This window comes from Notolepis coatsorum, assembly GCF_963971535.1.
Source record: "Notolepis coatsorum genome assembly, chromosome: 2".
In the NCBI taxonomy this organism is placed as follows: domain Eukaryota; kingdom Metazoa; phylum Chordata; class Actinopteri; order Aulopiformes; family Paralepididae; genus Notolepis; species Notolepis coatsorum.
This window is the reverse complement of record NC_140166.1, coordinates 194,507,578-194,530,954: the sequence shown is the minus strand read 5'-3', so window position 1 is coordinate 194,530,954 and position 23,377 is coordinate 194,507,578. Positions and strand designations below refer to the sequence as shown.

The 23,377-nt window shown below is 40.9% G+C and overlaps 1 protein-coding gene across 1 annotated transcript; it reads left to right on the top strand.

Moving 5' to 3' along the window:
• The first annotated feature begins 678 nt into the window (after nt 1–678).
• cope (COPI coat complex subunit epsilon) lies at nt 679–22,938 on the top strand. The gene is made up of 10 exons (XM_084307380.1): nt 679–793; nt 963–1,025; nt 2,832–2,932; nt 3,840–3,992; nt 5,971–6,024; nt 6,673–6,754; nt 19,339–19,494; nt 20,970–21,038; nt 21,831–21,905; nt 22,506–22,938. The coding sequence occupies exons 1-10, from the start codon at nt 695–697 to the stop codon at nt 22,557–22,559; spliced, it is 906 nt and encodes a 301-aa protein (XP_084163506.1). The 5' UTR covers nt 679–694; the 3' UTR covers nt 22,560–22,938.
• Nucleotides 22,939–23,377: the final 439 nt, after the last annotated feature.

Genomic DNA, 23,377 nt, shown 5'->3' with positions numbered 1-23,377 from the left:
GACTAGGCTAAATAAACATTAGGCCTATACTGACCATTCATCATGACACATTTCTGTTGAACACACACACACGCACACACACGCACGCACACACACACACACACACACACACACAGATTGTTAAACCAGACACCCCTGAATAATGTTAGGTGTTTCACAGCGGATGTTTTCAGGACAGGGGCAGTACCCTCAGTTTCCCCACAGTCTACTCTAATGAACTTCCTAACAGGAATTCCGGAGGTCGGGATGCAGTTCATTGTGATTCAACCCCGGTTTAGTTCTATTCAACATGTGGTTTCAGGCTACAGGTGGCTATTATGACGGACTAGATTCATTTCTCAACTACAACTAAAAATAAGCCTATATGCCCAGATTTCAAAGGTCCTACTTCAATCAAATGAAAGCCTATACTTAACTGTTGATGTCTACAAATTCTGCCGATAACAAATTATATTAATATTAGGCCTAATTAATTACATACAAATAGTAATTTAACTGGATACCCAGTGGCCTATACCATGGGTCTTACACCTTGAGTGGTGAGATTGTCCTCGAACGCCCTCTTGTGGTTATGTACAATGTTGCAATGTTGCCTGTTTGGTTTTGTTTTTCTGGTTTTAAACTCCACATCCCATGGGCCTCAGCGGAGACGATGACGTGTCCGCTCTACGTGTCCGGAAGTCATCCAGTCAACATGGCGGCGCAGGGTGATGTTGATGAGCTCTTCGATGTGAAAAATGCTTATTATATCGGCAGTTATCAACAATGTATCAACGAGGCTCAGAAAGTTAAGGTAGGTTTCGGTTGGTAAACATCACCGTGAAAGACTGTTAATTGCTCTTTTATTTTGTAAATGGTAACCGTCACCGCCCGCTTATGCTAGCAGCTAATGAGCTCATCTTATCATGTTGGATTTCTTGAGATGTCAAACATAATAACAACAACATGCACTTTCTTTGCAGCCCTCATCGCCGGATAAGGAAATCGAGAGGGACATGTTCCTCTACAGAGCATACGTTGCTCAGGTAACTAAACAAAGTGCCATACTCTCAAGTAGGAACTTTACTTTACTTTTGAAAATTGTATTAAAGGTCAACCTCCACGTTGTATTTTTGTTCAATAAACAATGTGGACTAGGCCAACAGTGACTTTCATGAAGAATTGGAAAAAAAAGTATTGAAATTGACCCAGTTTTAGCGTTTTTTATCAAAACATTTTGTCTGCCCAACACATTAACACAATCACCATGCACATGCATATTTTAATCAATGGTTCATAACGTGCGCGTGTAATGTCGTCACAACAGGTGTTGGTCACCAGGGGGCTCTGTGAGTCACAGGCAGTAGCAAGGAGGCGGAGCATTATTTCCGGCGTTGGGTGCATGATGCGCATGCGCTGTGATCACACCAGGCAGCCAACGCCGGAAATAATGCCGTTTTGAGCAGTTTATAAAAAATATTTAAAATGTTTATTAGCAACGCAGAGCTTTCAAACCATCCCGTATCTCTGTCCGAAACCCTCGTGCAACTGTGAGTACATTTGAAATGTCTCTGTGAAACTTGTATAACGAACGGTTCGGCCAGAACCAGTCCTTCATGGTAAATCTAGGTTGGTTTCCTATTAAGGAGCAAGTGACTGTGGATTCACTCGGTGCATCAGTCACGAAAGGGGCTATGATGAGCTTGGCAAGCCAGAGTAAAACACAGTTTTCATTCAATCAATAACAACATTAACCAGACTCTCGTTGTGTCTATTATGCTAACGCTAATGTTACCTCATTGTGTCTATTCTACAAGCTTTAACGTTACCTAGCCTCTCGTGTCTATCTGCTAACGTTAGCATTAGGCTAACTAACGTTACCACTCGTCCCTAACCCCAACAACAAGCGTAACTAATCAGCGATCTTTTTGTCAGACTAAACTCTCCGCTCGGTGGCAAATTGTGTTGATGTCGGTTTTGTTTCATCAATAAATGAGGCAGAATACACAGTGACTGTATCCTTTTTTATTGCACTTGTTTTGTGCTGCAAACATACATAAGACATCCTACGCGAGACATTAAAGATGGCAGCGTTCTGTTTTCGTTCAGACTCTCCAGACAGTGACGCGTCTCTCTTCTGACCAATCAGTGGTCTGCAGTTTTTCACGTGACATTTCTGGAGCTCTCATGCTGATCACCAGCAGCCCCGCCTCCCCACACGGAGACAAACTGAGTACTTTATTTTAGTGGAAAAGCAACATTAGATTCGGCTCATTAATATGCACCTGTGTCCTGTTGTGACGTCGGCGTTTGATAAACTTTTTTGATTCGCGCGTGCATGTTATTCGTGCGTGGACCTTTTTAACTCTTTCAGAGTGGCATTTCCGGTGTCAAATGGAAAAAAATAAATAATGAAATTATATACCAATGATGTAAACTACCCATAATTGATCAGTAGGGTTTAAGCTGGAGGTTGGCCTTTAACAGATTGCAGAATGAGTACTTGTTAAGGGGATGCAGACAAGAGAAATACTTTCGTCTTGTTTACATCAGGGTCCCCCATTTTCAATTCATCATGACATTTCTGACATACATGACATACAGATATATACAGTACTGTTACATCCAGACATTTATGACATACAAGATATACAAATAATACAGTACTGTAAAATAAAAGACAATATATACATAAGACATACATAAAATAAAATATATACATTAGAGGGGGAAGAAACTGTACATTGGGTGTGGGGGGGTTTGGACATTTACCGGGGCCATAACTCCACTGCTGTAACAATGTATTGCTGGTAAAATGATTGGCCACTGTTTTCTACACTGTGTTGTCTCAGAGAAAGTATGTTGTCGTCCTGGATGACATCAAGCCCAGCTCTCCACCTGAGATGCAAGCTGTCAGGATGTTTGCAGAGTATCGCTCAAACGAAAGCAAAAGGTCTGTGTGTTTGCATTTAACTCGGTATGGATGGACTGTCACTACTTCCATTAACGCATTCAGGGCCATTGGGATTAGATGGGCCCCACTCTGAGGCCAGCTTTTCATTACACGTTTTCACTGTGCATGAGGTTGTTTGTAGAGCTAAATCTACATTTTATATTATTGCTATGTGTCCACTCCATTGTCATTGTCAATTGACAGTATAAACCTTCCCTTCAATATGCCATAAATAAATAATTTTTTCATCAATACGTTCCCGTTTTATAGCGTCGTGAATATGAACGTTATATCTGAATGGTCTGGGGTAATTCCTGCAAAGATAGTTATAGGGCGCTAAGCTAATAACGTTAAATCGATTGGCGTTTCAGCCCTACAAAAGCTAGAGTTAAAAATCAAAATGCATATGATCGGTATCATGTTCCACCATGAATGCATGAAAGGGGGGGAGTCGTTTCTGATTATTGATTACCAATAACGGCATTCGTTCTTGCAACATCATACACTGACCAAGGCTGAAATTGGTGTCAAATCGCTCTTACCTGTGGCCGGTTGGATTTCAAAAAGAATTTCCCAGTTATTTGATCGCCATCTGGTAGATCGATGTGTCCATTGGCCGATGCTATATTCCTTTACTGCATACTGAATTCGGCGTCGCAAAAAGTATTCCAGGCGATCTGGTGAAGCCATAGCTTTAGGCTAACAGAAAAGCTAACCCGGAGTGGGAAAAAAATGACATGTCTCTCTGGAAAGCGCTAGATTTAATTAAAGAGCTAATTCTGCGTGATTGCATGTAGGAAACACAATTTTACAGACTAAGAATCGACGAAGAATCGATATCGACTAAGAATTTCTTTAGTCAAGAACAGCCCTAGTTGACTGCTCCTTACTGCTGTTCTCTGTACAGGGATTCCATTGTTGCTGATCTTGATAAGAAGATGGCGAAGAGTGTGGATGCAGCCAACACCACTTTCCTCCTCATGGCCGCCTCTATCTACTACCACGAGATGAACACTGACGCTGCTCTAAGGACTCTGCACCAGGGAGAGAGTCTGGAGTGGTAAGGATCTGAAGGTTCCTACTTCAAACCCAGCTCTTTCTGACTTTATATCGAAGTGACACTACTTAACCCCTAACTGCTGGCGCCTTTCATGGCTGTCTTCGGTGTGTGTTAGTGCTAAATATTGTATAGTGTAATTATTAATCAAATAAAATTTGCATTACTTCATCAAGGTTAAGCTCGGTCATCTATAGTTTATATATAGCACTGAGACATACAGGGACAGGACCCCAATCATAGCTGTAATTAGGGATGCTCCGATATTGATATCGGATATCGGCCCCGATATGACTAAAATAGCTGGATCGGGTATAAAAAAAAAAATATATATATATATATATATATATCGGATTTAATAATATTATATAATAATAAATAAGAATTCAGTACATTTATATCTGTTAATTTGTTACATTTAGTTTCACTAAGTTAGGAAAGTAAGGTTTTATGAGGGGGCAAGAAGCAGGGCAATGAATCACTGGGAAATGAGGACTGAACTCGTAACTAAGAACTCATAAAAGTAAAATAACATTTATGCATTGCCTTTAATGACTGTAATTATTCTTTGAAGCGTGATTAGCGTATACTATATGTATGCTGCTGTATGTATGTATGTTGGTCTTCGAGTGGTCGGAAGGCTCTTAAAAAAATCTGTATAAGTGCAGTTACCTGGCATACCGTGCGGCAAAGGGAACCGCTCCCGCCTACCTCCGGTCAATGGTCTCTAACTACACACCCTCAAGACCCCTACACTCTGCATCTTCTGGCCGTCTCAGACCCACTCCTATCCGATCTCCGGGAGGTTCATCAAGGAGAAGCCGCCTATTCTCAGTCCTTGCCCCACAATGGTGGAACGAACTGCCCACCACAGTTAGGACAGCCGAAACCCGTCCAATCTTTCGCCGTCGACTAAAGACGCACTTCTTCAACCATTATCTGAAATGAGAAAAAAAATTATAATCTAACCCAACTAACCTTATTGTCATGCACTTGTCCTAATACTAACCTACACTGTAGCACTCAACACTTTGATGAACATTGTTACTCAGCTGATAGATTTGTGCCCTTCCTGATGACTTGTCTAAATGTAAATGTTAATTCCGTGTTGGATTTAACATGAGCCAAGGATGGAGACCATTGGTACTAATAAACGTCTGGAAAGCCAAAATTCTGGGTCAGAATGTAATTGATGCAACAACATCATCTCTGACAGTCTATAGTTCTTGTGAACACCATCTCAGGGTTTGTTATCACCGACTTGTTGAGTTCTGTTTAGTCTCTAGGGGCCTTGATCAGTTCAATCACTGATTCTGCTTCCTTCCAGTCACATTCCATACTGTAATGTTTTGAACCCAATGAGGCAGACCAGGACAAGAGGAGTTGGATACTTTTAAAGGCATGCTTGCTGTTGTCACTAGAGCACCACCAAAACAATGTGCTATTGCTATTCATATAGGAAACCTGACGTTTTTTTCAGATCAAACTGTCAAACTAGGCATTGCAGATCAAATATGACATATCTAGCAATATATCAAACTTGCCACTAAAAATGTCAAACATATTTCAGGTTCAACTGCTGTTAGAAAAAGAGAAAGTTGACAAGCGAATAAGCCGCCTTTTTCTTTTTGAAAAAAGGAGCAGAGAACCACAGGCTGCCCACTAGCAGTGTGTTTGTCCAACCAGGTTTGTTCCATGTGGGGAAATGGCAAGTAGGGAGGGGATACAATACATGCTCATAACGTGTACATAACATGCACTCGCTGCCAAAAGAAAATAATAAGATACAGGCAGAGTTTCAAGTTTGTTTATTAATTGTGAAGGGTTTCTGTAGATAAAGACACTGCCACACACTTTTAGTGGGTCATAAGTGATGATTTAGAGAGATTATGTTTATGTGTTTTTTTTTTTTTTTTATAATTCTACTCATGACTTTAAACTGGTTATTATCTGATCTTTATTATCCGTCTTTATTTTTCAGCATGGCAATGACCATCCAGGTATTGCTGAGTCTGGATCGTATCGACATGGCGAGGTATGGATCCCCCATCAAAGGCATAAGCAGTAGGTGATGTACAGTACATCACTACGTCACAATGCTGCTTTTGGTCTTTGAACACTATGTATAACATCCAAAGACTTGTATGCAGTAATAAACATAGGTCCAGGTCAGGTGCATTCTTCATTGTAAGCACTCATTTTGATAGCCTGCATGAATTATGATCTTCTGTGGTCTGCTACCCCTGGAGATCAGAACTCTCCCCTCGCTGGACATTTAAGTCCCGACTAAAAACTCCCCATTACTCCCTAGCCTTCAATAAACCCTGATTTTCCCACACCCTAACTCACACTCCCATGCAATTTTTTCTTGTCCCTTCCCCCTTGTATCTGTTCTTGTGTTCTTCTTTCCCCTGTGTGCTATATTGTACTTTGTGCTACTCTATCCGTGTGTTGGCTTACTGTTGTCTTATTCTCTGATTGTACTGTCTTGTCCTGCTGTGCCTTTTTGTGTTTTTGTATTATGAATTATGCTTTGACTGTACAGCACTTTGGTTGGCTCTTGAGTTTTTAAACATGCTTTATAAATAAATGACTTGACTAAAAAAATGACTTGATTTAGAGCTTAGAGTATTGACTAAATAAATGGTGTTTTCCCAATATATATTCCCTTTTTTGTGGTCAGGAAAGAGCTGAAGAAGATGCAGGAGCAGGATGAGGATGCCACCCTGACCCAGCTGACCACGGCCTGGGTCAATATCGCTGTGGTGAGTGGGCCACGGCCTGCTGTTGAGTCCGTTTGATATCGTACTGCCAAGATACACAATCGATTTAAAGAAAAGCTCTGTCATGAATAATTTGCAAGGCACTCAGACACAGCACATCACATCATCTACTATTTATGCACACGGTGAATTCTGTTGCCATTGATCACATCCTCAGGATTCTAGTTTTTAGATGTCCAGATAAGTTAAAAGTACAAACACATGTAGGCCTATATTGTATTTTATTTTTTTTATTATTTTTTAAACAAACATATAAACAAACATGACAACACACGATAAGATATACAAGCATTAATTGTCAGGGCACATCCAATGAGATCACCTTTTAGTTAGTTGTCTTATATAAGATTTAAGCATTACATCACGCGCAGGAGTGGTTTGTGACCAATAAACCATGCCTAGGGGTGGTCGTTAGACCCCCCTAGGCATGGTTTATTGGTCACAAATCACGACTACAAGTGGTGTAAAGCTTTTATACAACTGCCAGATTCATCCAACCTTATTTCTATACAATAAACACACATTAATCGAAGATTTATTGAAAAAACCATCCGCCAGAAAAAGTTGTTCCCACAACTACAAAAAAGACAAGTTGCCTCCATGTGGAAGCAGCTTGAAGTGCATCCAACCAAACTAACACATCCAACTGTGTATTATTGTAATGATTGAGAGAAGTTGCCTCATGTGGAAGCAGCTTGAAGTGCATCCAACCAACTAACACATCCAACTGTGTATTATTGGAATGATTGATTGAAAATTTTATTACCAGATGCAGAATGGGTACAATACAGTACGGCTCAATACACACAATTGTTAAGGGAATGCAGACCTACTTTCCATAGAACTTCATTCTTAGATGCTTCTATATAAAGTAGGTAAAACAAATTAAAACGTTTTCTTTGCCCTATAGGAAAAAAACGTTTTCTTCGCCCTATTTTTTTATTTATTTCTTTTAGCCTAAACTTAACCAGTTGGAAACCAGGGGTACAGTAATAAAATTAGCAATCAACCAATCAATCAATTCAATAGACCATGCTCACTTAAAACAGCGCTGCTTCTCTCTCAGTCTGACTCCCCCGCTGTTGCAGACAGGAGTGTGTGTGTGTCACAGTGTGTGTGTGTATGTGTGTGTGTGTGTGTGTGTGTGTGTGTGTGTTTGTGGGTACGCCAGCGTCGGACAGTGTGAGAGAGAACGCTGCAGTCAGTAGAAAGTAGGAAGGAAGAAATTTAAATCAATCAATTAATCAATCAATCAATCCGCGATTTTTCTTTTGTTCTAGATTGACTCAAGACCCATCAATTACATCATCCAACATTGTTTAAAGGACTAACACATTCCCCTTGACAGAATCGCTTCATATTTAGTCGTTATGGTGCTTTCAACATAACCATTTGTTGTCCGCGATCTTGTTTTCTCCCGGAGTGAGCCGGGGAGTGATATGTGATTCGGTTGTGGGCGGGTCCTGAGCCCAGGACCGTGGATTGTTGCCAATAAAGACGTGTAAATGGCCATTCAGAATCGAGAAATTTGCATGCCGTTGTATAAATACCCATAATACCTGTTATCTAAAAAAAAAAAACTACACACATATGCTCAGCTCGAACCCCCCCCCCTCCCGGACCCCACCTTGAGAAGTACCTCCACTATCCCTCGCACCTAACCAGACACTACCATTATAAGCTAGCTTTTATTCTCTCCACCACTTCTAACCACATTGACATTTTGGATTCATTGAGACCCAGAATTCTTGCTGTAGATATTTCATGGTAAATTACATCGAGATATGTAAGAAACCAAACTTTACGGCACATTTTTTCCGGTTGAAACCAGCGTGATGCGATCAGCTTTTTGGCTACTGTGATACCCGATAAAACCAATCTCTTTAGCTGTGGATTCACTGCAAACTCAAAAACATCATTCAACAGCAATACCGAGGGGTGTACAGGTATATTCCAAGATACGAGTTTTGATATTTGTTGGGTCACATCTTTCCAGAATGCCTTAACTGGTGAGCAGTCCCAATACATGTGCATAAATGTCCCTTCGTCCCCATTTGTACATTGGGTGCATTTGGAATGTTGTTTGAGCCCCATTCGGCACAGTCTTATAGGAGTCAAGTATGTCCTGTGAATATAGTTAAGATTGATTTGTTGATGATCCGGGTTCCTTGATGTAAGTCGGACATTTGCCCAGGCTCCTTGCCAATCAAAGTCCTTTTCCAGGTCTGGTATATCCCTCCTCCAGACAGAGTCAAGTTGGAGGGTTTCATACGAGGACGTTAGTAATTGATGATAAAATTCTGAAACAAAACCTCTCGATGTCTCTCTTGAGTAGAAGAATTTGTGGTATCTGTGGTGTTCAATTGGTCTGTCTAATGGAACACTGTGAGACTTCAAACATAGCTCTAACTGTTTGTGAAAAAGCCATGTGGACTTGGTGAGATTAAATTTTTTGCGTATTTCTTTATCACTACAAAAACCCTGTTTGTTAAAAACATCCCCTAATGAGTGTATGCCTTGCTCTTCCCATATAGGGAATCTTATAGGTCGTTTTCCAATTAAGAGAGCATTGTTATTGAATAAGGGAGTATGATTGTGCCATTCTTGTGGGTTAGGATTTTTTTTTTGTGATTCACGCCATATCCGGATCGCATGAGTAATTATGGGGCCAAATTTTCGTTCACAGTGCTTGATTGGTAGTTTAGTGTATGCTATGTCCTTCAGTCTATGTGGGGCTACTATGTTTTCTTCTATTTTCCTCCAAGATGCTAATGCTTGGGGGTCAAACCATGTTGTCAATGGACTTAATGAGTACGCCTTAAAATATAGGAAAAAATCTGGAAATGCCATGCCACCATCTGCTTTATTTCTCTGTGCGGTGGATCTTTTTATACGTGGTGGTCTGTTATTCCAAATAAATTTGTATGTGGAGGAGTGTAATCTTTTCCAGTAACCCTCTGGAGGGGGTAACGGTAGCATTGAACAGAAGAAGTTGATTTTAGGTAGTACATCCATCTTAACTATTGATATCCGTGCTTGTACTGTGTTTTTAAGTTTTGCCCATCTATCAAGGTCGTCTTTGATTTTATTTTGGATTTTTGTGTAGTTGTGCTTCACCGTTTGTCTTATGGTAGGGAATATTTCCACTCCCAAGCATCTGAAATGTTTTACCATCGGTATCTGTCCTGGGAGGGTTGTATCTTTTTTTGCAGGGGTGTTAAGTGGAAGGAAAGCCGACTTCGGCCAATTTATCTTAAATCCCGATAAATCACCAAAGTCCTCAATCAACTTGAGCAGATGAGGCAATGTGGTGTTGGGGTTTTTCATGAACAATATTACATCGTCCGCATATAAACACATTTTTTGTTGTGTGCCCTTGATCACTATAGGTTCTATGGATTGGGATTGTCTTATATATTGTGCTAAAGGCTCTAATGATAGATTGAACAGTCCGGGACTAAGAGGACAACCCTGTCTGGCAGAGCGTGATACCGGAAATATTTCAGAGATGATTGTGCCTGTTGTAATCATGGCCGATGGGTCTTTGTATAATACTTTAATCATATCGATGAATCCTTTTCCTAACCCCATCCTTTCTAGCACTGCCCACAGATACGACCATTCCAGCCTGTCAAAGGCCTTCATAGCATCCAAGGACAGCATCGCCTTAGGTATGGTGTCCTCCTTGTCGGCATCAAGTACGTGCAGTATACGTCTTATGTTCTCAGTGATCAGGCGGCCTCCTATGAAGCCAGTTTGGTCCGGGTGAACTAAAGACGTCATATGCTTTTGTAATCTGATGGCATGGAGTACAGTTTGATATCTGTTCCGAGGAGGCTTAAAGGTCTATAACTACCGCACTCGTTGGGGTCTTTGTCTTTTTTAAGGAGGACTGTTATGAGTGCAATATTGTCAATTTTATGGAAGTTCCCCTCCTTGACTGAGTATAAGATCATATTTAGTAATAAGGGGCCAATTATGTCCCAACAAGAAAGGTACATTTCTGATGGGAAACCGTCTCTTCCTGGAGCCTTACCACTTTTCATTGCGGTTATGGTCTTCTTGAGTTCCTCTAGTGTGATCGGTATTTCTAACTGTTTAGCGTCATCCTCTGAAAGTTTAGGGAGAATAATTTGATTAAGAAATGTGTCCATTTTGTTTTGATCGAAGGTCATTTCTGATTTATATAAGTCGGAATAGAATACTTTGAATGTATCGTTTATTTTTACAGGATCTGTTACAAGTACTTGTTGTGCTCTAATGGTAGTTATATCTGCAAATGTTGCATTAATTCTTAATCGCATGGCTAATAGGTGGCTGGGTTTGGAACCATGGGAGTACTGCTGTTGTCTTGTGCTGCGTATTTGTATTTCCGATTGTTGTCTGTATATGGCATTGATCTCTATTTTTAGTACGTTAACTTGATTTTCTAGTCGAGTTGAGTTGTTGTATTTCAGAGAATTAAATAACGTTGAGTAAAGAGTTTCCAGCTCATCCAGTTTTGTGCTTTGATTCTTGCGCATTTTGGAGGAAAAGCTATCCGTGAAGTCTTTGATCATTCCCTTTACCGACATCCATATTATTCTGGGGTCTTGCACCGAGTTTGCATTCTCCCGTTGGAATACTATAAGAGCTTCTTTGAGTTGTGTAATGAATTCCTTGTTGTTAAGCAGCAACGAGTTAAATCGCCATCTTGGGGCTCGGGAGGATAGTATACCAAATGTACCTTTAAGGAGTAAATAACAGTGATCTGATAGTGCCTATATTCAAGGTTATTAAATGATGAATTTCCCTGACGGGCATTAACACTTTGAGTGCCACGGGTCCGGTGTCCCAGAACCCCGTTGCGTGCCACCACCCACTTCAATGACGGAGCTCTCATATTTGCGAACGCATAAACTATTATCTTAAATTATGGCTATGTGTCTAATATGGCCGTCGCTTATCAATGACTTGTTTGCAGTCAACATTGTCGAAACGGATTGTTTTTTAATCAGTTCATTTCCGTTTTATACCATTTTGAAAAACGCTCGTTTTTTGAAAGTTCCAGAAAAAAATAAAGATTCTGTGATAAACGCCCTTTACTGGAATACACAAAACACGCCATTTTTCGGCCTATTTATCAATCATTTTCAAATAAACGCTAGATTATCGATAGTATATGTGTACTTATGCACGCTATAGAAGCGGGCTGAAAAATCGATTATCTTATTTCCTGATCGCACACACACACAGACACACACATACACACATATGCCACACGCTGATATATAGGTGAAAATAGCTCCGATTATCCCAAGACTGGTAAAATAGATTCCTTACCTCAGATCAGATGTTCTCCAAAAAGATTATTCCAATTCCTGATCGCCATTCCAAATATCGATCGCGTTTATTGATCCAACGCTGGGTACTGGAAACACACATTCTCCGCTGTTCTGGTGGTGGGCGATTACTTGGATCGTCTCCGGTTACTTGTCTGACAAGTAAAATGTGGAAGCAGGACTTTTTTTTTCTCCATGCGTTTCATTCAATCCAATCCAAAGGGGTGCAGTACCATCCGGAGAGACTATAGGGGGCCGTATTTTCCCTGTTCGAGTTCAGACAGATCCCCACTGGTAACGTGAGGCTAGATTGATGAAAAATTTATGGAAATCGATAATAATAAAAAAATAGATCTCTCGTTGTTGGCACTCAACGGTTGGCATGAACTAACGAGAAATCTCGTAGTTTTTCCTTTTTTTCTATATTTTTTAGAGCTGGGCCGTTAACGGCGTTAACGTGCTGCGTTAACGCTATACTAGTATCGCGTGATAATATAATTAACGCATTAATCAAATTTTTTTTTTATTTTTATTTTTTTTACATTTTTTTTTTTACATTTTATTTACCCAGGGTAGGTTCGCTGAGCACAGATGCTCTTTTTCAGGAAAGCCCTGCTTCACATTCACACAGTTCCATTCACACCTGGGAGCTGCCCAGTACAACCACAGTTGACACCATTGGCCACTGAGCAACTCCACTGGAGCAGTTGATTCAAGCCATGTCACATAGTTCAAGTTTGAAATGATTCTTTCTGTTTTGCTCCTGAGAGTGTGCTAGATACTGTACTGTACTGGTAATATTATTTATTTGTGTTAACTTCTGAATAAAACAACTTATTAAACACAAGTACATCTTATTGAACATTATTTTGATATTTCATTACCAATTATCATAGCAAAACAGTTTTTTGAGCCATTTTAATCTAGATTAAATCCAGGATTGCAGATAGATTAATCTAGATTAAAAAAATTAATCTATGCCCACCTCTAATATTTTTATTCATTATCCATCCAGGGAGCCTGTTACCATAGGGCAGTGCTTCTCAAACTTTTTCTGTCAGGCCCCCCTTTGGCGGACCAAAACATTTTGTCCAATACACACTCAAAGACTGTGCTTTTTAAAAAATATAGACATCTTGTAACATCAACTGTCTTGACGCTAGCGCCTCTGTGAATTTACAGTGCGTCCATTGCGCGCTTGCCGAGACCCCCTTGATGAGTGCCTGTAGCCCCCTCCTTTTCCCTGCCATGGCCTGCGCACCGTCAGAGCAAAAGCCCACACAGTTCTCCCATTTCAGTCCATGTTCTGTCAGGTAACTGTCAATCATTTTGAAGAGCTCATCAGCTGTCGCTTTGTTTTTGACATATTTGCAAAACAGCAGATCTTCACTCAGTGACTGGGAATTTACAAAGCGAACATAGGAAATAAGCAAACAGTCTTTATTGCTGTCAGTCTTTGACAAGGCAACATGCATGTCATCCTCAAGGCTCAACTTGGCCCTATATTTTGTTTTCAGAGCTGTCATGGATGAAAAGCCAGCTTCACACAGATACTGTATGTGGTGCTGAATGGTATCAACACCTTAACTGCTGCATCATGAGATACTTGGTACTCAGCAGCACCACACTCTGAAACTAGCTCTCCAGGTGGTTTCAGATGAGATTTCAAAGAGTTCTTACAAGAGTTTGGATGGAGATGTGTCAGGAAGCTTTGTCTCAATGTTGTCTGTAAAGGTTTTTTTTATCCAGAGTAACTTGGTGATCCTTTTCTGTGTTTTATTAAATAATGATTTTCAGATTTTGAGAAATGGTATTTTCATGGAGAACAGTGCAGCTGCAACAGATAGCACTATAGTGATAATTTTCTGTAATAAAAAAATAAATAAAAAATAAAACATTTTTTTTTTTTTTATAAATCTCAAGGCCCCCCCTGTCATGCCTCTGCGCCCCCCCTGGGGGGCGCGCCCCCCACTTTGAGAAACACTGCCATAGGGAATGAGTCTGAGGTTGCCAAAGTGCAATACCGGCCGCATCCAGCTAGATGGCGGTATCAAGCACCCTTTGAAACCTTGTATCTTGGCCTGTGCGTCGATCGAATGGGTCCGGGTCGTTTCTTTTTTTTCCGCTCAAGCTGAGCGGTTATAACGGTCAGATTGAGAATAATCAAATGCTCCTCATGCATGATGTGTGGTGGATTATGTTGGCGACACAATGGACATCAATACTTGGAATCGCGATCAGATAATTGGAATATTCTATTTGGGGTACATCCTAGTCAAGGTAAGGGCTATATGATATCAATCTTGCGTTGATCCAAACATGTCTTCACCTCGATCCGAACATGTGTGTAACGTTAGTCCACAACGTATGCCGTTGGTGGCGATCAAAGCATCAAAAAACAACCCCCCCCCCCCCCCCCTTTCATGCATTCATGATGAAACATAATACCTATGATATAGATTTGATTTGAGAATAATAGCGGGTCCAGGCAAGAAACGGTCAACGGTTATAGTATAATACATGCATACCGCAATTGCCGGACTATAAGCCGCACCTGACTATAAGCCGCAGGTGTCCACTAGACACCTGTGAGAGCGCCCCTGGTGGCCGTTCGCTGTAAAGATCCATAGATTAGCCACATCGTTGTATAAGCCGCAGGGTTCAAAACATGGGTAAAAAGGTGCAGCTTCTAGTCCGGCAATTACGGTAAGCCTATTCCTCAGCATTTCAGGAATTACCCCAGACCGACCGGGGTCTGGGCCCTCATTCATCAACGTGGCGTAGAAAATGTTCTATTTCCACACGTAAGCACAGAACTTAGAATCAGTGCACGCACACAAAAAACGGGATTTACCACACGTGCGTACGCAGGTTCTACGCACACCTGTCATGATAAATATCACCTCGGCCCTGCGCCGAGGCTCGTGCACACTTTCACGTATTTGCATACCAAAACCGCCCGATTAACCATATACGGTAATGGACACCCCCATGAAATGTGGAAGAATGGACTAAACCGAGGGAAGCGTGTTATGAGACAGGCTGACAGACGTGTACACGTACGGTGATGTCGGATATGATATCTATTAACCATTGCTGCATGGGCAGCGCAAACACTAATAAAGACCGTGCTGGAATATGACTGCCTTTTTCCGTTTTGTTTGATTAATACCCAGGGATTAAAGTTCTCCTCAATTTTATTCCAAATCGCGACGGATTTTCCGTCAATTTTCTACCTGCTGCTGATGATTTCTAGAGGCATACAATCTATTTTGATGTCAGTATTGGGTAGCCTATATAAACAATAATACGAGAGCATATACAAGAACAATGAATCTTACTGCCATGTATGATGTAGCAGATACGCCATGTGTAGCCTGCCTATAATGTGATCAATACAAACTTGAATTCCATCATGTCTGTGTGCGGGTCACTGCGGGAACTCACAAGGCTGTTGTCACAATGTAAATAAGAACGTGCACTGAAAAGTTACAGTATGTAGTTGGTTGATTATTTGTATGACAGTCAGTAAACCCTTGCAAAAAGTATCTGTTTTATTTAATGAATTGAAATGCAGCATGCCTTTCCTCCCGGCATGCAGCAACAACATGTATCAGGCAAATGCGCATCGCAACATTGTCTGAGTGGAATCCCTTTCTATTCACATAACTGCATTTGTGATGGAGCTTTGACAGCTACAGTAACAGTCTATTGCTCGATCCATCTCCAATATCACGATGGACCGTGCCGGTGGCAAAGACCCGAGGGTGGAGAGGACTTGAATGAATTCCATCATCATATTTATATGTTGTGAACTTGTGTCTGTCCACTATGTTTGTTATTGCAAGGGTTTTGTAATACACATACACCCTGGTGTCATTGCAATGCGTTTTTTATTCTTTCTTATACAGTAAAAAGGGGGAAGAACACTATCGTGGGTGTTCATATGACTTGTATTCTGCTTACAGCTTCGAAATTCCACTTGTTTCGTTTAACGTAAAGCCTTTTAAATATAATCAAAACGTTCCCGTGTTTCTGCGGTCTGTGCGCAAAAGAGTTGAGCTACGCGGAGCGCAGTCAGTCAGTACACCCCGTATATTCCGATAACGCTATATAAACCATGCTGCATTCATTCTGAGAGAAAGATCTATTATTCCAAATGCTATTTATAGCGTTTTGACCATAATTACACTACTGTTGCTATTTTACAATGAACTATAATGAATTACGGTTCATACAGAACATGCCAGTGTTGAAACTAATGCACAGAAGCTCATTTCCTTGTTGTAATAATATATTCTACCAACGGGCGCCAGGTACGCATGGTCCGAGCTGTGCGTAAATATAAGCACAAAGTCAAGTTGAAATTGATGAATTCCACACTCTGCTTAGAAATGGTTGTACGCACAGCTTAAGCACATATCTGTGCGTAAATCACGTTGATGAATGAGGGCCCTGGGCCCTCATTCATCAACCCGACTTACGCACAGATTTGTGCTTAACCTGTGCGTACGACCATTTCTAAGCAGAGTGTGGAATTCATCAATTTCAACTTGAACTTGACTCCGTGCTTATGTGTACGCACAGCTCGGAGCACACTTAGCTGACGCCCAGTGGTAGAACATCGTTACTACGGCATAAGCGCTCCTCAGTTCTGCATTAGTTTCAAGGCGGAAATAAGCTTCCGTGCATTAGTGTTCAACTTCTGTATGACCCGTAATTCATTATAGTTCATTATAAAATAGCAACAGTAGTGTAATTATAACGGGCTCACACGCGAACAAGAGGTTGGCCTGCTTGTTTGGCACGGGGGGGCAGACGCAAAACACCAACCTCCAAACGCGATTGAATATTGTTTCAAATAAAAAGCGAATTTTTTTGTGTTTCATGTTTCCAAATAAGATTGGTCACGAAATGCTTTCTACTTCAATTTGTTGGTTAGAATAGATGACCTCCGTTGAAACTTCACTGAGACTAACAGTCTATTTGTGAGCTCCCGCTCAGATGTGATAATAATAACAATAATAATAATCGCTTCATTTTATATAGCGCCTTTCAAGAGACCCAAGGTCGCTTTACATAGATAGGGGGGGGAATAACAAAGTAACAGACATAGTGGACAGACACACAACATATAAATATGATGATGGAATTCATTCAAGATCCTCTCCACCCTCGGGTCTTTGCCACCGGCACGGTCCATCGTGATATTGGAGATGGATCGAGCAATAGACTGTTACTGTAGCTGTCAAAGCTCCATCACAAATGCAGTTATGTGAATAGAAAGGGATTCCACTAAGTCAATGTTGCGATGCGCATTTGCCTGATACATGTTGTTGCTGCATGCCGGGAGGAAGGCGATGCTGAATGTTTTCAATTCATTAAATAAAACGGATACTTTTTCCAAGGGTTTACTGACCGTCATACAAATAATCAACCAACTACATACTGTAACTTTTCAGTGCACGTTCTGATTTACATTATGACAACAGCCTTGTGAGTTCCCGCAGTGACCCGCACACAGACATGATGGAATTCAAGTTCAAGTTTGTATTGATCACATATAGGCAGGCTACACATGGCGTATCGCTACATCATTGGCAGTGAGATTCATTGTTCTTGTATATGCTCTCGTATTATTGTTTATATAGGCTACCCAATACTGACATCAAAATAGATTGTATGACTCTAGAAATCATATGCAGCAGGTAGAAAATTGACGGAAAATCCGTCGCGATTTGGAATAAAATTGAGGAGAACTTTAATCCCTGGGTATTAATCAAACAAAACGGGAAAAGGCAGTCATATTCCAGCACGGTCTTTATTAGTGTTTGCGCTGCCCAGGCAGCAATGGTTAATATAGATATCATATCCGACATCTACGTGTACACGTCTGTCAGCCTGTCACATAACACGCTTCCCTCGGCTTAGTCCATTTTTCCACATTTCATGGGGGTATTCCATTACCGTATATGGTTAATCGGGGCGGTTCTGGTATGCAAATACTTAAAACGGTGCACGAGCTCAAACGTAGGATCAAAGTCATATTTATCAAGACAGGTGTGCGTAGAACCTGCGTACGCACGTGTGGTGAATCCCGTTTTTTCTGTGCGTGCACTGATTCTATATTCTGTGCTTACGTGTGGAAATAGAACATTTTCTACGCCACGTTGATGAATGAGGGCCCAGGTCTTTTGTGTGTAACCTGGACTCGCAATGGAAAGTTTTGTTGTCGGAAGCGTTGCTGGTTGGCCGCGTTGAAATGGGCTCTGCCTCTGATCTCGAGGCAGAGTATTCGCCTTTGTTAACTCGGAGAAGAAGCACGGATTTACCTTGCAGACAAAAACAACACATTGGCAGAGAAATGTGCTGATAATGCGCTGGAAACTCCGTTAGTGGCACTCCAGGATACTCAGCGGAGATTTGGGGGTATTTATTCAGCTTGATGGCTTTTTGTAGGAACAGAATGCAGCCAGGAGGCGCTCAATGATCTTTCATGTGACGAGCTGAGCTACTGAAAGTCAAGTTCACTGCACAGTGCACAGGCCCTCAAAGTTCTGGATATCAGTCCAGAACGAGTACCCAGTGTTGTGTAATGCTGCGCTGAGAAAGCTTGTCCCCTTTGCTCCATCAACATACCTCTGTGAGGGCCGATTTTCAGAGTAGAAGCGGATCTCTGCCAAAGCGCACGTGAGCGCATTTTCTTTTCATGTTCTTGGCAACATATTTTGGCTAAATATGCCTCGTTTTATAAATGTGTATACAGAAACAATTCCATTGCTTTTGTTGATAATATTCATTCATTGAATTGATAACATAGTGCTGTAATTTCATTTTCTAAACGACGTGTGCTTTTATTTTGATATTCCTTATTTCCACGTTGAAATTACGCGATACATCCCAAGTGTGGGGTCGCCAAAAGAAATCCTAAATAAAATGGGGTCATGGTATAAAAAAGTTTGAGAACCCCTGATATAGAATATAGTTATAGCTCTACAAACAAGGTGATGGACTCTTTTAAAGCGTGGCAGTGAATAGATGGGGCCCGAAAAAGGCGTGGCACCCAATGTGTTAATAAAGGCCTACGTTGGTTAAAATTTATATCTGGGATTCTAATGGCTCTTTTTGTACTTTGATTTAATGATTTAAATTGTTTATTATTATTATCATCATTATTGTTGTTATTAGTAGTATTCGTATCATTATTTTCTCACCAACATTTGTCTTGTGTGGTCTGGTCTCCAGGGTGGGGAGAAGCTCCAGGACGCATACTACATCTTCCAGGAGATGTCGGAGAAATACTCTGCTACTCTGCTGCTGCTGAACGGCCAGGCGACCTGCTACATGGCTCAGAACAAGTGGGAGGAGGCAGAGGGAGTGCTGCAGGAGGCGCTGGACAAGGTGAAACCAGGGCTTCTCAACCTGGGGGTCACAGGGAATTGAAATGGGGTCACTAGTACTAGTCAAATCAAATGTATTTGTAGAGCCCGAGATCACGTGGAATTTCCCCCATGGGCTGTACAAGTCGAGAAAGAAACATCACAATAGATCAAGAACAAAAACCACCATAAAATCCATATGTGACTTTCCACAATGAAGATAAGGAACGACTCACTAAAACCTAGTGATAGGGAAAAAAGCACCACAGGTGGTGTGGAGGAGAGAAACCTCAGATGGGCTGTTCAAAGGGGATCCCCCAACAGGATGTCTGTGATAATATAGTGTTGCTATGGATGATGGATGGATGGAGAATAGAATGTAGGCGAATAATTGGTATGTATGTATATATACATGTAATGAAATGTATACATACAAACATGGTAGCAATAGTATCTGAAGTACATTTTAAAATGAAAATAAATGGAGCTAAGAACAAAAAAAAAGCACAGGAAAACGAGCGCTGGTATGAAGATAAGATGGAGGCTAAAAGTCAAGGCTCGGAGCTCAGAGTATCGGAGTCATATTCCCCAGGGGGCAGGAGTGGGCATGGTTAGATGCCGGTCAACTGAGGGCGACGTAGAGCAGGTCCATCGCGCCTGTGGTAGTCGGATCCTGTTTGAGGAAGAATAGCCGCTGCAGTCTACACTGTTTGCCACATCAAGGATGGCGCAGGGAAGATCACACCACCTTGACCATCACACCACCTTGACAGGCCCAACCAGGGCTGGCTGTGTATACCTGTAAATCAACACACAATCACTCGAGACATCCACTCACAGAGTCTCCCCTTAGCTAAGTTGACATATTTAAACAGATTGTAGGTAAACAAAATACACTAAAGATGTCAACTTGGATAGTTTTTTTCCATACACAAATGGAAAATACCCCAATGCTCAGAATGTATCAATTGCATTTGAACAGTAGATGGCGCCAGATACTACATTGCTGTCCCTACTGTCCATAGTTGAACCACAATGGCACAAAGTTGAACTGTGTCTAACCTGCAATTTCAGTGTCTTGTTTAGATGTCATAGCACACTGATCACTGGTTAATTACAGAATGAAGGTTATCTATCTGTGTGTGCTCACACTCAACCATCTTATTCAGATCTTAACAGATGATCACAATGGGAGATTACACTACTTTTGTGTTTTGTGATTTATAATAAACTTAGTGGTTAGACCTTCATGTCACGCCTGGTAAAACTGAATTAACAGTTGAAGGAGGGTGGATACAATACAAGATAGTGAACATAACCCTACCAGCAGCAAATAGGCTTAGCACATTACGTCTATCACCTTGTCTTTTATATTCATGGCTCAGGAAATACAGCCCTACAGTCAGAATATATCTTAATAAATGTCTTGAGACAGACAGAGATGCTTACATTGGATGTGCCCAGTGGTAAATATTATTCTCTCCCTCTCCCTTACAGGACAGCAGCCACCCTGAGACGCTGATCAACCTCATCGTGCTGACACAGCACCTGGGCAAAGCTCCCGAGGTGAGACTTCGGACCCCTAGCCGTTAGCAGGGAGTTCCTGAGACGGCTTTCATCTTGTCTAGTTTCCTCCAGACAGACCTGACCTCAGCCAAAATGGATTTTGAAATAATATTGTCCCAATACCCTCAGTGCAGTGCAAGTGTTGCTAAATGAATTTGTTACGCAATTGTATCGGTTGTTGTTTTGGCTCAGTGAAACTTGACAAACTCTTGTAAAGCACAATCTTAATATCCACAGCTTGGCTTACTTGGCAAGCATTATTGAAGCCATTGCAAATGTTTTTATTTTTTAAACATACTTCTTTGTTTATTCCATTAGTAAACATGACCTACCGTATGCATTATCTTGGGGTTTAGTGCACTGTGTTGGTAATAAACCTTGGAACACAATTAGATAAAGACTTTACTATCTGTTCTCTGCCTAATGGGAGTTGATAGTCTGTAATCAATGGAATCTTGTTTTGAATTGATTCAATAGCCACCTTTAAAGAGGCTCAAACTGTAATAAACACTGATTAGATTCTAGTCAAGGGTAACTTGGTATGGTAAGTATGTAGGCTCCCTTCTTAAGGCCTCTACATGCTACAGCAACTTCAAAGTTGTGGTGCAGTTGCTTTGAAGTTGCTGTAGCATGTAGAGGCCTTTAGACATACACCAAGCCTAATCCTGCTCTGTTAATAGAGAAACCCCTACTTATTATTATTTTTTTTTTTAAGTTGTGCATGTTTGTTTATCATTGACTTTTTATCACTTCCATAACATTCCTGCTGCCTGTATGTGTATCTGTTTGCAGGTAACCAATCGGTACCTCTCTCAACTGAAGGACGCCCACAGAGCCCACCCCTTCCTCAAAGACTACTTAGCCAAGGTAATTAATATGCTGTTGATTGCATTTGACATTGCTCAGGCCTAAACCTTTGTAGAGAGACGGAGGTAGAATCTGTAGACATTGGGTTGCAAACACTATGGCCAGACCGATGTGATTTTGCTCAAAGAAAAAAACTGTTCCATATAAAATAAGTGATGAAGGAAAACATTGCATTACAGAAGTTTCTATGAAACGAGTGACGAACCAACGTCCTCAGATTGACCTGATTCCTTGCGGTTTCCATCATGTCTTGAGGATGTCATGAGGGGAAAAAATGAAGGTTCAATACTTGTTGACAAGTCACAGTAACCTTTGCTCTCTTGTAAGGTAACGATTTGAAGTGGTTGTTTTGATGGTCGAGAGGCAGGTGACCTTGGATTCTGGAACAGAACAATCCAGAGCATTAAATGTTGAATCTTTAGCAGACTTTGAAACACACCATATAGTAATTGACCAGCACAGTGTATGTAAATAAATATTGTAAAACAAGGTTATATTGTGTCGGACCATGCGGTGCACAGCTGTTTCACTGGTCCAGTATTTTCCCCCTGGAATTAACTATTTTCTCTCCTCTCTGTTTTGTTTTTGTTTTTTAAACAGGAGAACGAGTTTGACAGACTAGCAATGCAGTATGCGCCCACTGCCACGGCTTAACAGACACGTCTTGTTTTTGGTTGGAATGGGTCTCAGTTTTACACCATGAAGAACACACACACACACACACACACACACACACACACACAAATATACACATATATGTCTATACCTGTTTTTGTTTTGATATCATGACTTGTGAGGAAAAACAATTAAAATATTTAAATAGAATAGGCACACAATTCCAGACACAGACTTTAAATCAACTTACCATGAGAATTCCTTTAAAGATGAACATGATATCCCATGAAACGTGTCTGCTTTGATAATTTCTCCTTGATGGTTACATTTGCATTTCTCTCATAGAAACTATAACAAAATGTTTGTTTCCTTAAGCATTCCTCTGAGTTGACGATAATAAATGTTTTATTACCTATGACATGTTCACCTTGTGACTTTTTGTTGTTGAGAAAAACACCATTTAAAGCAACCTAGAGCTGAACTAGTGTTTTGTTTTAAATTTAGATGAGTTATTGCCAAATAATTGCAGTGAATTTATATATTGCTGTGTGCATTTCCTTTAATTTCAGGGTAATTGCTAGGAGTTTGTCTCGCAGATAGAAATGGAATAATAACCGACATTCCCATACACACCACCGGGCTATCTTCATTATTCCATAAACATTATCTATGGTGTCTTCACTGTCTTGTGTACTCTTTCTGGCAACTTGCCACGCAAGGTGTACTGTCTCTTTAAAAAACAGCCTCATTTAATCACTCAGTTCGAGGAGATAGCGGGCCATGATTACGTCACGAAACTTATGCTTTTTCTTCGTTTAACATACACTTAAAATTGCAATGCCATCTCGGACGGCTGG